Source organism: Vulpes lagopus, chromosome 5 (assembly GCF_018345385.1).
Source record: "Vulpes lagopus strain Blue_001 chromosome 5, ASM1834538v1, whole genome shotgun sequence".
NCBI lineage: Eukaryota > Metazoa > Chordata > Mammalia > Carnivora > Canidae > Vulpes > Vulpes lagopus.
This window is the reverse complement of record NC_054828.1, coordinates 115,175,551-115,190,673: the sequence shown is the minus strand read 5'-3', so window position 1 is coordinate 115,190,673 and position 15,123 is coordinate 115,175,551. Positions and strand designations below refer to the sequence as shown.

The 15,123-nt window shown below is 48.1% G+C and overlaps 2 protein-coding genes across 7 annotated transcripts in view; one reads left to right on the top strand and one right to left on the bottom strand.

Moving 5' to 3' along the window:
* Positions 1 to 10,057, bottom strand: part of LOC121491918 (WD repeat and coiled coil containing) — a 27,183-nt gene extending 17,126 nt beyond the window's left edge. For 2 of the 4 annotated variants that reach the window (XM_041757055.1, XM_041757052.1), the window contains exon 1: positions 3,564 to 3,635. The gene's annotated coding sequence lies outside the window, so the exon portion shown is untranslated. The other 2 variants (XM_041757054.1, XM_041757053.1) reach the window with 2 other exon arrangements.
* On the top strand, positions 5,276 to 15,123 carry FKBP1B (FKBP prolyl isomerase 1B). 3 transcript variants are annotated; one of them, XM_041757059.1, is made up of 4 exons: positions 5,278 to 5,475; positions 9,201 to 9,248; positions 13,268 to 13,380; positions 14,473 to 14,608. In XM_041757059.1, the coding sequence occupies exons 1-4, from the start codon at positions 5,439 to 5,441 to the stop codon at positions 14,515 to 14,517; spliced, it is 243 nt and encodes an 80-aa protein (XP_041612993.1). In that variant the 5' UTR covers positions 5,278 to 5,438; the 3' UTR covers positions 14,518 to 14,608. The 3 variants fall into 3 exon arrangements, with proteins under 3 accessions (XP_041612992.1, XP_041612993.1, XP_041612991.1); XM_041757057.1 differs by having other exon boundaries at positions 5,285 to 5,475; positions 14,518 to 15,123; XM_041757058.1 differs by lacking the exon at positions 9,201 to 9,248 and having other exon boundaries at positions 5,276 to 5,475; positions 14,518 to 15,123.

The window sequence follows — 15,123 nt, the reverse complement described above, 5'->3', positions numbered from 1 at the left end:
TAAACCAGCCAGACACCTCCTCACCACTCTCTTCTTAACCCACTCCAAATTGACCCTGATTGCCACCTTTTTGAAATAGCTTTCACCAAGTTGTCACCAGTGCCATCTATGCCACAGAACCCAATGGACATTTTTTAACCATTCTTTACTGAGTAGTATGTACGTGTCAAAGACAGAACTTGAGAAGTCACGGTTGAGAAGTCTCTAAACCCACAGAAATGTATTCCCTACTGGGCACCTGGGTGGTAGTTGGTTAAGCGTCTGACTCTTGGTTTCGGCTCAAGTGGTGATCTCAGGGTCCTGGGATCAAGCCTGTCAGGCTCTGCGCACAATGAGGAGTCTGTTTGAGATTCTCTCTCCCTCTGCTCCCACTTATGCTTTTTCTCTCAAATAAAGAAACATTAAAAAAAAAAAAAATGTGTTCTCTACCAAACTGCCCGGTGATTGGCTTTTAACTTATCTGCAGCTTATTTCTCATAGTCTTTGCTAGCCTTGTCCTAGCTTGTAGAACCTTTTACTAAGAAGGAATGGTCTATTATGCTTCCACACATGATATCAGATTAAGTGGGTCTGTGCTGGCTTGGTAAATGGAGAAATAAGTCACCTGTCATTAGTAATGAAGAAAACTGCCATCTCTAACTCACTGGTCTTATATAAGATAATATATGTTTTCCTCTAATATCTACTTATGCACTTTTAAAAGACTTTTATTGATAAATAATGCATGATACATTTTCCCAGGCAGAGAAAATTCCTAATGGGCCAATTATATCAAAGGCAATTTATATGATATGTTTTAGGCCACCCAAGTCAGTCTAATATTACTGAGGGTATATAAGGCCAGGGGTAGCACAGGGTAAGGATTTGTAAATAAGAGAAAAACAAATACAATAACATTACTGAGATTTTTAGAAGAATCAATTTTAGTATTTTCATCCTCAGTAACAAGAATTTGGCATATTTTCTCAAAAACCTAACAAAAATTACAAAACTCAGTTCCAAACCTTTGTACTCTACTGCTAGTTCAGGTCTTGATCATCTCTCCCTTTTAAGTAGGGTAGGTCAAGGAGAGGTCCTCTGGACACCAGTATCGTTTTTCCCACAGAGCCTGGATGCTCTATGTGATTGGGCAAAATCTTTGTGTTCTTTAGATTTATTTATTTGAGAGGGAGAGTGTATGCGTTTGCATGTGCACGAGATGGGGGGTAGGGGTAGAGGGAGAGAATTTTCAAGCAGACTCCTCACTGAGTGCGGGGGGGGGGGGTGTCCCCCTGAGGGAGGGGGCTTGATCCAATGACCCATGAGATCATGACTGAGCTCAAATCAAGAGTCAGAGGCTGAAATGACTGTGCTATCCAGGTGCCCCAGGGCAGAATCATCTAAAAAAAAATTACAGCTATGGTCATTTTTTCTTCTGCTAAATACTATCTCTACAGTCTACATATAAAAAAAAAAAGTTCCTTCAAAATGTCTTAGCAAGGTATTTCAGGCCTTCTATTTTTTGAGATCAACATACCTTTCCAACCTTGTTTCCCTGAGCATAAAGGGGCTGTTGAGGAATTTGGAAGAACTACCATACATTCATGTGATTAGTGCAGGATGGACCTGAGAAAGAAGAAGGCTGATAAGTTTAATAGGGGCATGAGATTGAATGTTTGAATGTCACAGTGAGCCAAGTTTGTAGCTACTTCAGTAGAGAAAGAGGGCCTGATTCAAGAGATATTTCTAAGGCAAATGGGACAGATAATGGTATCAGGTAAGATAAGAGTGGTGAGGAAGAAAGGAGACATGAAATTGTTGAGGGACATTTGGGTGGCTCGGTGGTTGAATGCCTGCCTTTGGCTCAGGTCATGATCCCGGGGGGCTGGGATCCAGTCTCGCATCAGTTTCCCCATAAGGAGCCTGCTTCTCCCTCTGCCATGTCTCTGCCTCTCTCATGAATAAATAAATAAAATCTTTAAAAAATTGTTGAACCATTAATCAGAGATACATAGGGTAGAGTGTGCTTCAAAGGTAGGAAGGGTGTGCAGTGTGATAAATTTTGTATTAGATCTGCTTCATGTGGGCAGCCCTGGTGGCTCAGTGGTTTCGTGCCTGCCTTTGGCCCAGGGCCTGATTCTGAAGACTTGGGATCGAGTCCCACATCGGGCTCCCTGCATGGAGCCTGCTCCTCCCTCTGCCTGTGTCTCTGCCTCTCTCTGTCTCTCATGAATAAATAAATAAAAATCTTAAAAAAAAAAAAAAAAAAAGAACTGCTTCATCTAACATGTCTATAGGGTAGCAATGTACCTTAGGCAGTCAGAGGTTAAGGGTTTGGAAGTCACTGTCATGATGTAGGTAATTAAAACCAAAGCAGTGGACACCCTGGCTGTGAAAGATCAGAGCCAAGAGGACAAAAGTTGAAATAGCCTTCAGACATTCCCCAATTATTCTGTATATTAAAAAATTTTTAAATTCTCCCCGATGCTAACTGTATCCTTGTGACTATAAGATTTCAGGGAGTTTTAGGGAAAGAAAAGTTCACTGTTTTATTACTTCAGGGAAGAGAAGGCCAGAACCAGGTCCTGGTACTCAGCCTACGGCCATTTAATTCTTGTTTTCAAGACAACTCACGGTGAGAATCAAGGCGCTTAGGCAAACTGGACCACTTCCAGTAGGGTTTGTTTTTTTTTTTAAAGATTCATTCATTCATTCATTCATGAGAGACACACAGAGAAAGGGAGGCAGAGACACAGGCAGAGGGAGAAGCAGGCCCCATGCAGGGAGCCCGATGCCGGATTCGACCCCCGGACCCCAGGATCACGCCCTGGGCCAAAGGCAGCGCTAACCGCTGAGCCACCCAGGGGTCCCCCTCCAGTAGGTTTAAACAGAGTTACACAACCTCCAACTTGTTTTTCTGTTTATTGTGTTTCCACTATAAAATAATTTCAAGTGCTTTACACTTTTTTTCTTTTTAGTCAACACAGGAGAAAGGCAAAAAGGTAAATTCCTAAAAAAGCATATTCATCCAACGGCAAAAAAAAAAAAAAAAAATCCCTCTGGGGCTTTTTTTTCTATGGAAAATGATTACATTTTCCAACCATACTGTCCAATCTCACATCACGATTTTTTTCACTTATATATTAGCGTCTTCCCATGCCATTCAAATTCTATAAATATTTTTAGAAGCCACTTAATCATATTCACTCCGCGAAGGCGCATTTTTCCTCACTGTGGAGATACCTGGTTTTGAGGCTTTAAAGCCAACTTTACCTTCTTGTACGTGACGCTGTGCTAAGGCTCTTTATGCATAAAGCACGTTCTTCACCCCGGGTGGCTGCCTTGGGGCATAGTCCCAGAAGTGTCACTAGCGAGTCACGTGGAACACATTCAAACCCTTAACCCCCCCCCGCCCCGCGTCCTCCGCCGCCAGGGACCCCGCGCGCCTCCTCCCTTTCTCCCCATCCTCTCGGCATACCTGGGCCCAGCCCACTCCCCAGCAAGCGCCGGTCCCTCCACCTCCCTCCGGGCCACCCTCAGCCTCCCGACACCAGCTAAGCTGGGCAGCTGGGGAGACAAAATACCTTCGGAATTACTGCCCACAGAAAATAAGACTCGCGGGTGCCGCGGGATGCCAAGCCCGGAGCGAATACCGGAAGCACCGGCCCCCAGGCTTCTGATAGGACAGCGGTAGCCGGGCAAGTCCCACCATGCCCTCTGTCTATTGGCTCTTACTTGTGCCACGTTAGGGGAGGGTCCTTCCCTTTGACCAATAAGCTCGGGCTTCGCTGCATGGATCTCTGGGAGTAGTAGTTTCTGTAAAACTCCATCTACAGTAAACCAGCCACACATTCGCCCTCCCTGAAGGGTAGAGCCTTCCCCCACTTCTCCTCGATTTTCTGAGTCTAAGAAAGAGTACAGGATTCCTAGAGTCTACACGGTTTCTTAACTTTTTTCGGGGGGGGGGCGGGCGGGGAATGGGGTCAGGAGGTAGGATGGTATCACTTCTTTAAGATGTGATAAAAATCCCCCCCCCCCAGAAAAATGTACTTATCCGTATCCTAAATATTGTGCATTCAACTGAAGCTGCTCCATGGACCTATCCGAGTTACAAACCCCTGTCCTACACTTTCCCCAAGAGTGCCTCCCCATGGACCATAGTCCAAGGAAGGACCCAGTGCATCACTAGATTTTAGACTAGCTGCATACCTGGGAGACTCTGGGCCACGCCGTGAAGCAGTCCATGGGGAATTTCGGATGCTGACCCTCATAGTACAGGTGGCCATCATCCTTCTTGAACAAAACAGCCAGTGCTCCTTCAGTGATGCTGATATCCTTAAGTCTGACCTAACCACCTGGGAGCCTTGGGGGTGGGGGTGGAAGAAGAACATTTCTAGGGTCCACTCTGGGTGCCTTTGCTCAGGCTTTTCTCCTCGTGCCTATATTCCAGGGCCACTGGTCAGAACCATGCTTTCACGTCAATTTTTAGAACAATTAAGGGAAAGATGAGACAAAAAGAGAGGGGGAAAAATAAAGTTCCATTCATTCTTCAAGCAAATGTCCTCTCCTCCAAAGATGTTCTTCTAGATTCCTGGAACTCTTTTGGGTGGAGGTGAAGGGTCTAGCGTGGAAGAGGAGCTCAAGGTATAATTTATTCATTCATCCCACAGCACGAATCACTTCCACGCTGTAACTAACTCTCCCTGTCCCCACCCGTCACAAAATTTCATTCTTTGACGACAGCGATTCTGCTTTAATTAGATAAATTGGTAACCTCAGGGCTCTGTTCTTTGCCTTGAAGGTGGGAATCTACCTGTGAGTGCCGGAGAACTACGCGGGAGATTGCAGTGGGGTCATGACCGGGTCCCTCCTTCCCGCCCCCGCCCCCGCCCCCGCCCGCGCGCGCCCCCCGCCGGCTCCCACGGTCCGGGCGGCCGAGCCAGGGCGAGTACCCTAAGGGCTGCTTCCCTCACGTTCTGGACTCCAGGGCAGTGAGCGCATCTATTTAAAGTGTTGGTTTAGTTGCTGGCTTTCCCCTAGTCGGTGGGACCGGGCTGACTCCCCGGAGCTCAGCACGGGGATGCTCCATCAGCCCTGGGGAGTGCGCGCACAGAGGGGCGGCTACACGGACGGACGCGGAGACGCGCGGGGCCCGGCCGCCCCACCGCCCCCCCAGCTCACGCCCGTCCGCCCCGCCAGGCCCGCGCGCCGCCGCGCCGGGGTCCCTCCCCCGGGCCCCGCCCCGCCGACCCCACCTTTGCGCGCCGCCCCGCCCCGCCCCGCCCCGCCGCCCCCTCCCCGTGGCCCCTCCCCGCGCAGGTCCCGACTCCCGCCGCACCTCCTCCGGCTCTGCAGTGGCGGCGGGGAGGCGAGCCGGAGCGCCAGCGGGGCCGGGCCGGAGCCGAGCCGGGGTCGGGGCAGCGGCGGGGACCCTCAGAGGCGGGGCCGGTGGGACTGCGATGGGCGTGGAGATCGAGACCATCTCCCCGGGAGACGGTACCGGGCGGCGGGGCCGGGGGAGGAGGAAGGGTCCCGGGGCGGAGCCGGCGGGCGGGGGTCTGCTTCGGGGTGGCGCGGAGGGCGCCGGCGCGGGGGCGGGGCGGGGCGGGGGCGGCGGGGCGCACCCAGACGGGACGTGGAGGTCCGCCCGGCGGTCCTCCGCCCTCCGCTCCCGCGCGGCTCACCTAGGGGACCGGAGGCGGCGGCCGAGGCGGGGGTCTGCGGCCCGGCCCGGCCCGCCCCGGGGGCCTCGGGCGCCGCCGCCGCCGCCGCAGCCCCTCAGTTGTCTGCTGCTGCCAGTTTCCCAGGGCAGGGGTTTGGCTCTGCCCCCCCTGCCCTGCTAGGTGAGCTGCGGGGACCGCTGGAAGGGTGCCCTTCTCGGGGCAACCCTTTCCAGCGCGCCCCCCGGAGGGCCTCGGCTCCCGCGGCCCCCGTGGGCTGGGCGGGGACACGTTGCGGGGGGACCGAGCCCGTCTGGGAGGAAGAAGCGCTCCCTCCGCCGCCCCTGCGTCTTGCTTTATCCTCCCCGCCCCACTGCGCCTCTCCAGCCATCCTGTACACTCGCGTGGCTTTCATTACCGTCTGCAAACCGATGGCCTCCAAACTTAAGCCTCCAGCCCAGATCTCCGACCCATTTATCCAGCTGCTGCTCGACCTCTACCTGGATGTCCCATGGAAACCTAATTCAGCGAGTCCAAAACAACTCATGCTCCTTGTCCTCCCCACGCCCAAGCACTCCTCCGTATTTCCCTTTTCCCTGCCCCCCCCCCGCCCCCCCAGCCAGGAGCGGCACCACTCACTTTCCCCAGCCAGACATCTCTTGTATAATTGGGTCTGGATGTGCAAGGAATAGCTTATTTAAAAAAAATTTAAATGACACTTAATCCAGTCCAGAGCCCCCGTTTCTGCAGAATTTGACACACAAACTTCATGTGAGACATGTCTGACAACCCCCGCCCTCTCTAGGAAATTGGAAGACCTCTTGGTTCTAGGCCAACCCTCCTTGTTAAAAAAGGCAGTGGTCCCTAGAGGTCCCAGTCCCGATCCCTGTCACCCTGCAGGTACAGGCTTCTTTGCCCCCACTGAGAACTGATAGTGCTGGGTCCCAGGAAGCATCTCTCTGAGACCTTGTCACACCCCAGGGAAATTGCCATTGAGATCTCCCAGGGAGCTGGAGGCCTCTTCTCTTTTCCCTGACTCAAAGTAGCCTTTAGAGTTTTCTCTGCTTATCCTCCCTTTCTGGCCAAGGACAGGGCCATTTTCTTTTGAGGGAGATTAGATTTTTCGAGAAAGCCTGAAAAAACTTTGGCCTTCTGCTTTAACAGGTTAAACCCTTGAGTCAAGAAGGCATAGAAGGGCCAAGCTACTGTATTGTTAGGCTGGGGACACCATTCTAAGTGAAGCCCCACAGCAAGTCTGGTAGGACTTGGTCCTTCTGCTGAAATTCTCTAGGCTCCATCCGTTTAGCCCCTGCCCTGGTTCAGATGATGGTCTCTCATCGGGCTTTCTGCATATCCTCTACATTGGTCTCCACACATCCAGTCTGACCTCTCTGCCTTCCATCTGGCCTCCCTAACTCACTACCTATTTTCCACACCATAGCCTGAGGAGTCTTTAAAATGCCTATTTTAGGTTCCCATTCCCTTCTGCTCCCCTCCTACCTTATCCCCCGTGCCTTGTGCTTTAATGAATCTTCCCTTTTCTTCTCAGACAGATAGTAATCTAGCCTGGCCTTACTTTCCACACTAGGGCAGTCTCTTACTACAGCCCCTACCCCCACTACCACCTTTTTCTGTAGCTTCAGCAGGCTTCCTGCAAAGTTGTTAAAACACATCAGTCATTCCGCAAATATTTATTGAACATGTACTATGTGCTAGGCCCTGGGGTTAACAGCAGTGAGCCAGACAGGGATCCCACTAGTGCTAGACTCCAGGCCTTTGAATGTGTCATCAGTTCTTCCCAGATTATCTCCTTTAACTTCCTCTGGCAAACTAGTCATCTTTTAAGATCCAGTTTAACCCTTATCTCCTCTCTGATGCTTTCCTGGACTCCCATAGAGTCCTCTACATGTTGGCTCACTTGTTTGCCTCCCAAAGCTTTGTTATCCAGGCCTGTGGCTTTAAATTCCACCCAGATTTATACCTCCAGTGCAGACCCTCCATCTGCCTACTTGCAATATAAACTCAGATGTCTAATAGGCATTTCAAGACTGCCAACTGCTCAAATCTGCTCCTCCCCAGTCTTCCCCACCTGGAATTAGTTCGTTCTACCATACGTCCAATTGCCCAAACTGAAAACCCAAGCATTGTACTTGATTTCTCCTTGTCCCTCCTTCTGGACCCCATCTCTGTTCCATTAATGTACTCTGTCAGCCCTGTTTCCCAAACGTATCTATTTTGCTCTCTTCTCTGCTGCCACCACGTTAATTCAAGCCATAATTGATTTCCTGTCTGGATTATTGCAACAGGCGCCTAATCGTCCATCCTACAGGCAGCAGCCAGAGTGATCTTATAAAATCTTAATTCAGATTATGTCATCCTCTTGCTTAAAACTCTCCAGTGCCTTCCTATCGCGCTTGGAGTTAAATCCAGCTCCACAATGTTCAACGTCTGGCATGATCTGCATGATCCTGCTCTTTCCTACTTGTCTCCTTCTCCCTCCCTTCTTTCCAGTCACCCAGCCTTCTTTCTATTCTGCAAATGCTCCAATCCATTCCTACCTCAAGGTCTATGCACTTGCAGCTGCCTCTTCCTGCAGTGCTTTTCCCAGCATTTTGCTCATCCTTCAAGATCCAGCCCAAATGTCACCTTTTTTGGGAGGCCATCCTGGATGGTCCTTTCTAAAGTGGTCTGTCCATTGTGTCTCTCTCCCTTATTCTCTCTATTTAAATATTTTATTTATTTATTTGACAGAGAGAGAGAGAGAGAGAGAGAGAGCATGAGCATGAGTGCATGGGGCGGAGTGGGAGTCAGGGGTGGCAGAGGGAGAAGCAGACTCCCCGCTGAGCAGAGAGCCTGATGATGTGGGACTCAGTCTCAGGACCCTGGGATCATGACCTGAGCCCAAGGCAGATGCTTAACCAACTGAGCCACCTGGGCACCCTCATTGTGTGTCTCTCTTTAACTTGTCATTGTGTCTATTTCCTTTAGAGAATTATTATAATTTATAATTGTCTTGCTTATTTGAGTCCTGTTTGTTTCCCTCTATTAGAATGTAACTCTAAAGGAGTAGGTATCTTGTCTGTTTGGTTTACTACTGTAGCCCTGAAGTCAGGCCCAGGCTTTATACATAGTAGGTACTCTGTAAATATTTGTGAATGAGTATGCTTATTAATCCTTGATTGCAGTCATTATCCTGCATTATAATCTATCATTTATTTATGTGTCTCTTTCCCTGACTTCACCATGAGTTCATAGATTGCTCTGTGTTTCTGGAATCTAGTCCAGTAAATCTTTGTGGAATGGATGAAGGAAAGTAAAAGGAGCAAAGAAAGGAGAATAATGAGGAGAGAGTGGAATTGAGGAACCCAAGGGAATAACATTCAAATCACATAAAGAGAGGTGAAGTGACTGATCTGGCTCACACAAGGCACAGAGCCAGAACTAGCACCATGGGCATCTCCTTGGTGTGGAGGGGAATGTGGGCCAGACCTCTGGGCTGAATGTCCCAGGTGACTTTTTCCAATACCTTATTCATTCATCTGCCCTCATGTCTCCTTGCAGGAAGGACATTCCCCAAGAAGGGACAGACGTGTGTGGTGCACTACACAGGTAGGCTTTGCTCCCTCAGACTTCACCCAAACCTGCCCCTCCCAAAGAGGTCCCTCTTCTGATACTCCCCTCCAGAGATATTTGCTCCCTGGATCAGGCCCAAACCCTAAGAGAGCCAAGTCTCCCTCTGACCGGCTGTCCCCCACTTCTCAAGTCAGTCTTGTGGGCATGGGAAAGGAGGCTTGCAAGATTACCCCTTCCACACTTGTACCATCCTTGGAGCTAGCCTCTAACTGAGCCAGCCACCTCCATTCTCTTCCCTCTGTTGTGGGCAGCATGGAGCCCGGCCTTCCTGGTTCTGTCTGATATTTAGAAATCCCTTCTTAAAGCTTTGAGAGACTTGATCTTCCCTGCAGACTCCTTTTTACTCCTACAATATTATTAGAGAAGAGGAGGCCCCTGGTCTCCTCAGCATTTCTTTTCTTTTTTCAAAAATAGACTATCCGATTCTCCTACTATTTTTGAGCACCTACTGTGTGCAAGATGCTATGCTGGGCACTGGAGATACACAGATGAATAGAGAGGATTCCTTCCTTCTTTGGGGCTGTGAGAAGTGGGGGAGACCAGTGATCCAGAGGCTCTGATGCAGTGTGAGAGCCAGGGGGGTGGTGGTGACAGCAGTACCTGTCTCAAGGTGCTGTGGGCATCGGAGGAGGGCCCACATCTCGCTGATCCCTCTTGGATGCTCTGTATTGGAAGATCAGGTGGGCTGAGGAACATTCTAGATGGAGTTCCTGAGGACTGCTGGCAGGAAGATCACGAGCAGGTATTTGTTCCAAGAGGGGCGAGTGCTCTGCCTTGTGACCTGTTTCCCAATGTGGCAAAGTTGGTGACAGCCACTTAGCAGACAGCAAGGCCAGTTTAATTCCTAGGACGTATTCAGATGGGGCCATTTTTAGCAGTTCTCTGGGCCAGTGTGAAGTGCCAGGTTAAATCTAGGCAGACAGTGTGGGTATTTCTCAACAGCTGTGTTGCGGGTTGCTGACGTCAGGGCGCTAGAGCTGTTTTATCTCCCGGTGATGTGGCCTAATTACCATGAGTCCTCTGGGGCCTCTGACCTGTGTAATTGATTTATCTGTTCTACATGTTGTAGACAGACTCGTACTTATCAAGTTACTAAAACCACAACACCCTTTTACAAAGACTTTCATAGTAGATACAGAGAGCAGGCAATGTGCGTTAAACACTAAGAGCCATGAGTGCCTCTGGTTTGGGGAGGGGGATCATCTCATCAAACCCAGCCAGAGACAGTATGGGACTTTTTGGTAAATTTTTAAATTAAATATAAATACAGTAGAGAACAGAAATCCAAGATGTCCAGTTCCATGAAATTTTTCAAAGTGATTACACTTCTGTAACCACCACCCAGATCAACACACTTCCAGAACCTGCAGGCATCTCCCTCATGCCTCCCCCAAGTCATTACACCTCCCTGAAAGTAACCAGCAGTCACATTTTTGTCTCCATCGATTGGCTTGGCCTGTTATTGAATATCATATAAATGGACTCATACAGTATGTATTCTTCTGGGTTTGGCTTACTTTACTCAATATTATGTCAGTGAGAGTGGTTTTTTTTTTTTTTTTTTTTTAAGATTTATTTATTTGGGAGAGAGACAGGGGAGGAGGAGGAAAGGGCAAGGGGAAGAGGAAGAGAGAGAATCTTAAAAACAGGCTTCACACCCAGAGCAGAGCCTGACCCAGGGCTCAGTCTCACCTGAGATCACGACCTGAGATCATGACTGTGATCATGACCTGAGCAGAAATCAGGAGTCAGATGTGTAACCACTTAGCCGACTGAGCCACCCAGCCACCCCAGGAATTCTTTATATATTCTGGATATGAGTCTTTTGTTAGCTGTACTGATTCTAATCACTTTCCATGCCAGGGCTTGTCTTTTTACTCTATTAATGGCATTTTTTTAATAGAAGTTCTTAATTTTAATGAAGTCCTATGTATCGATCTTTTCCCTTATAGTTAATACTTTTGTGTTCAGCTCAGAAATCTTTGTCCCTAGATCATGAAGACATTCTTCTGTTTATTATCTTGTAAAGCTTTATTATTTTTCATATTTAAATCTGTGATTCCTCTGGAATCAATTTTTGTGTGTGCATAAAATAGGGGGTCAAGATTCATTTTTTTTTCTCCATATGGATATTCAATTGACCCAGCAACATTAATTAAAAAAAACGAAAGAAATCATCCTGGGACACCTTGATGGCTCAGCGGTTGAGTGTCTGCCTTTGGCTCAGGGTGTGATACCAGAGTCCTGGGATCAAGTCCCACATTGGGCTGCCTGTGAGGAGCCTACTTCTCCCTCTGCCTATGTCTCTGCCTCTCTCTCTCTCTGTGTCTCTCATGAATAAATAAGTAAAATCTTAAAAAAGAAATCCTTTATCTGTTGCAATGCCGTGACACCTTTGTTGAATCAGGTAACCATATATATGTGGGTCTGTTTCTGGGCTGCATGGTTTTGGCTGAACTTGTAGCAGTAGATAACTGTATATGGTCTGAAGTATACTGAGTCATATGAAACCTGAAAAAATTGAGGAATGAGAAAGCCACTCTTCAAAGGGAGTGTCTGTGTGTGTGTGCTTATCCATATGTGTATTTGTCCAAGTATGTGTCTGTGTGAATGGATGTAGATTCGTGGACTTAAATATTTTCTTAGCATCTGTTTCACCATTAGGATTTTTCTTCTGAATGTGTGTGCATAAGTGCCCGTGAGTATCTCTGTGTGTCTGAATATCTTAGCAACCTGTATTTGTGCATGAGTTTGTATTTGATCTCTTTAGTATCCATCTGTGTAGCCACAGGATTTTCTCCTTTGCTTGATTTCATACCTAGGGCAAGAGTCCAATTCATTCTACCCAGAAAGCAAGAAAATGAGACTCTCCCTTATATACATTTAAATGGTAGGAATTAGGAAGTGGAGTCAGAGATGCTCAGACACTAAGCTTATCCAGACCTCCCATGTTAAACATGGCAAATCTGAGGCCATGACAAAGGAAGTGATTTGCCTAACTTTACACAATGACTTTGTGCCAGAATGAAGTCAGAATCCAATCTCTGAATTTATAGGCCAGATCTTTCTGTGGTATCAAACTGCCTTTTGTTGTGGTCTGAGGGCTGCAGGGAGAAATCCTTGCAAGACCATTGTTTACAGAAGGTCTGATCTTTGAGCCAATCACCAGTAAGAACTAAAAACAGAAACACAGCTCTTGAGCCTTAGGCGGCAAGGATAACACAGGATTTGTACTTCAGGGATGACAAAGCAACTACCCCTGGAAGCTCAGGGATGCTCCCTACTGTTGAAGACAGCATCAGTGTTTCTGGTTCAAACCGGCCCTTTTCCTGGGGTCCACCAATGACTGGGTCACTTTGCTCTGTTCTTTGCAGGGAGGGGTGATAAGGCCTTTGGGTTTTACATGTTGGGGGACCTTGTGAAAACCAGTAAAGGTTGTACAGTGCAGAGGTATTTGAGAAAAGTGTGACCTGAATAGGACATGGTGGGAAGGAAAGGCAGGGGAGAGCAGAGAGAGGTTATCAGGCAGGCAGTCTCCAGGTCTTGAAGTGCAGTGCAGGCATTTGGAAGCTGCCACAGGGAGCTATTGACGTATTGTAAGCAAGGGAGTAATAAGATCCTATATATGTTTGTAAAAGACAGTCATTCTGGGTATAGTGTGGAGACTGGAATGGAGGAGTGAGAGTGAAGTAGAAAGACCAGTTAGAGGGCGTTCCTTATGCAGGTGAGACATGATGGTGACATGGTACAGTCACAGGCCAGTGGCAGTAGAAATGGAGGAGATAGAGAGATGATGAAGGATTTAGTGATAAGCTGTATGTGGGGTAAGGCAGAGAGAAGCATCCGGGTTGCTTGCTTGGGCAACAGGACTGGTGGAGAGATGAGAAGAGGCGCTGGTTTGTGCGGAACAGGAATTCCATTTTAGACATGTGGACCCAGACCTGGGAATTAATTCATGACCACAGCTCTTCTCCATCCTCTTCTTGCTTTCACAGGAATGCTCCAAAATGGGAAGAAATTCGATTCATCCAGAGACAGAAACAAACCTTTTAAGTTCAGAATTGGCAAACAGGAAGTCATCAAGGGTTTTGAAGAGGGTGCAGCCCAGGTAGGATGGAAATTCTAATCATTAGGGGGGATTTGAGGAGTCAAGAGTCCGGACTCGGTATGCTGCTCTTGACCTATCACAGACTGCTGCCACTTTGACTCCACTGCCGGGGCATGGTTACACCATCGAGATTCAGTCCTTGGCTTTGTGCCCCCCACCCCTTCCCTTTCATTGCCAGCATGACCCCTTTAAGTCACTGGGGTCTCTCATTCCATGCACATCCCTCCAGGCCTGCTCAGAACTAGCTTCAGAGGGCTGTGAGCTACCAGCTGTCTGGGACTGACGCAGCAGGAGACTTGGGATAGGGGAGGCCAAGGTGGTTTTTTTGTTTGTTTTTGTTTGTTTTTAACTTAAAAAAAACCCCAACAATTTCACACTTGCAAAAATACCACAGAAATAGTTCCCATATATTCTTTACCAAGTTTCCCCAAATGTTAACATTTTACATAGCCATAGTACAATGATCAGATTACATTAATTTGTGATCAGTTACACATTAACATGGATACAGTACTATTAAGTGATCCATTCAAATTTTTGAGTTGGTTATTATTCAAAATTTAAAAATCGGTTTATTCAAATCTCACCAGTTGTCCCACAAGTGCCAGGTGTTGTTGATGACTGCTGGGATGAGCCCTGGTTCATGCTCTTCTCCCTTGGTCTCTGAGGACAGACGATGCTCTGTTAGAGTAGCTCTCTTAGCCTTCCCGACCTTGTGATGGCCTCTGATTGCGTGATGTCTTTAATGGACTGCTCTTGTTACCTCCTGGAAAGTGTACAGTACATGCACTCTCTATACATCCTCTTTAGGTTCTTTTGGAAGAGAGTCAGGAACCATAATGAACAAATTGAAGTGTTGGGGCCATGCGCTAATTGAATAACCAGCAATGGTTGTTGCATGAATGAATTTGGGACTACTTTGTGGATGTTACTGTCCTACAGTGAAGTCTCTGCTGGTCTGAGGCAGAATCTGAGTTCTGCATCACTTCAGTATGAAGTGAACATAGAAAATTCATCTCAGATCTTCAGAGTTACCTTGAGGATGGTTTGGGAAAATGCCATAGTTATCTTACTTTTTTCTTTTAAATCAAGCTGGGTCCTCTTTCTCCTCTTCCCATCTGCCCCCATCCCTGCTAGATGAGCTTGGGGCAGAGGGCGAAGCTGACCTGCACCCCCGATGTGGCATATGGAGCCACGGGCCACCCTGGTGTCATCCCTCCCAATGCCACCCTCATCTTTGACGTGGAGCTGCTCAACCTAGAGTGAAGGCAGGAAAGAACGCAAGGTGGCTGGAGATGGCTGCTGCTCACCCTCCCAGCCTGCTCTGCCACTGGGACGGCTCCTCCTGCTTGGGGCTCTTGATCAGTGCGCTAACCTCACTGCCCCACAGCATCATCCATTCTCTGACCAAGTTGCTCTGTATGTGTTCATCGTTTACGCACATCTTTGCTTGAGGAAACTTTGGTTGCAGATCAAAACATTTCAGGTTGTGCATTTTGCGTGATGCATGTAGTAGCCATTTCTGATCACAGAATACAGATCTCTTGTTCGCACAATCTACACTGCCTTACTTAAGCCAGACACACAAGGTGCTCAGACGTGAAATGTACATGGTATACACAGAGGGACTTGAGCCAGTTACCTTTGCTGTCACTTTCTCTCTTACAAATTCTGTTGGCTGCTGACTTACACAATGTCCTCTTTGGAAATGATATGTAAAATAAAGGCTCTGTGCTTGACAAA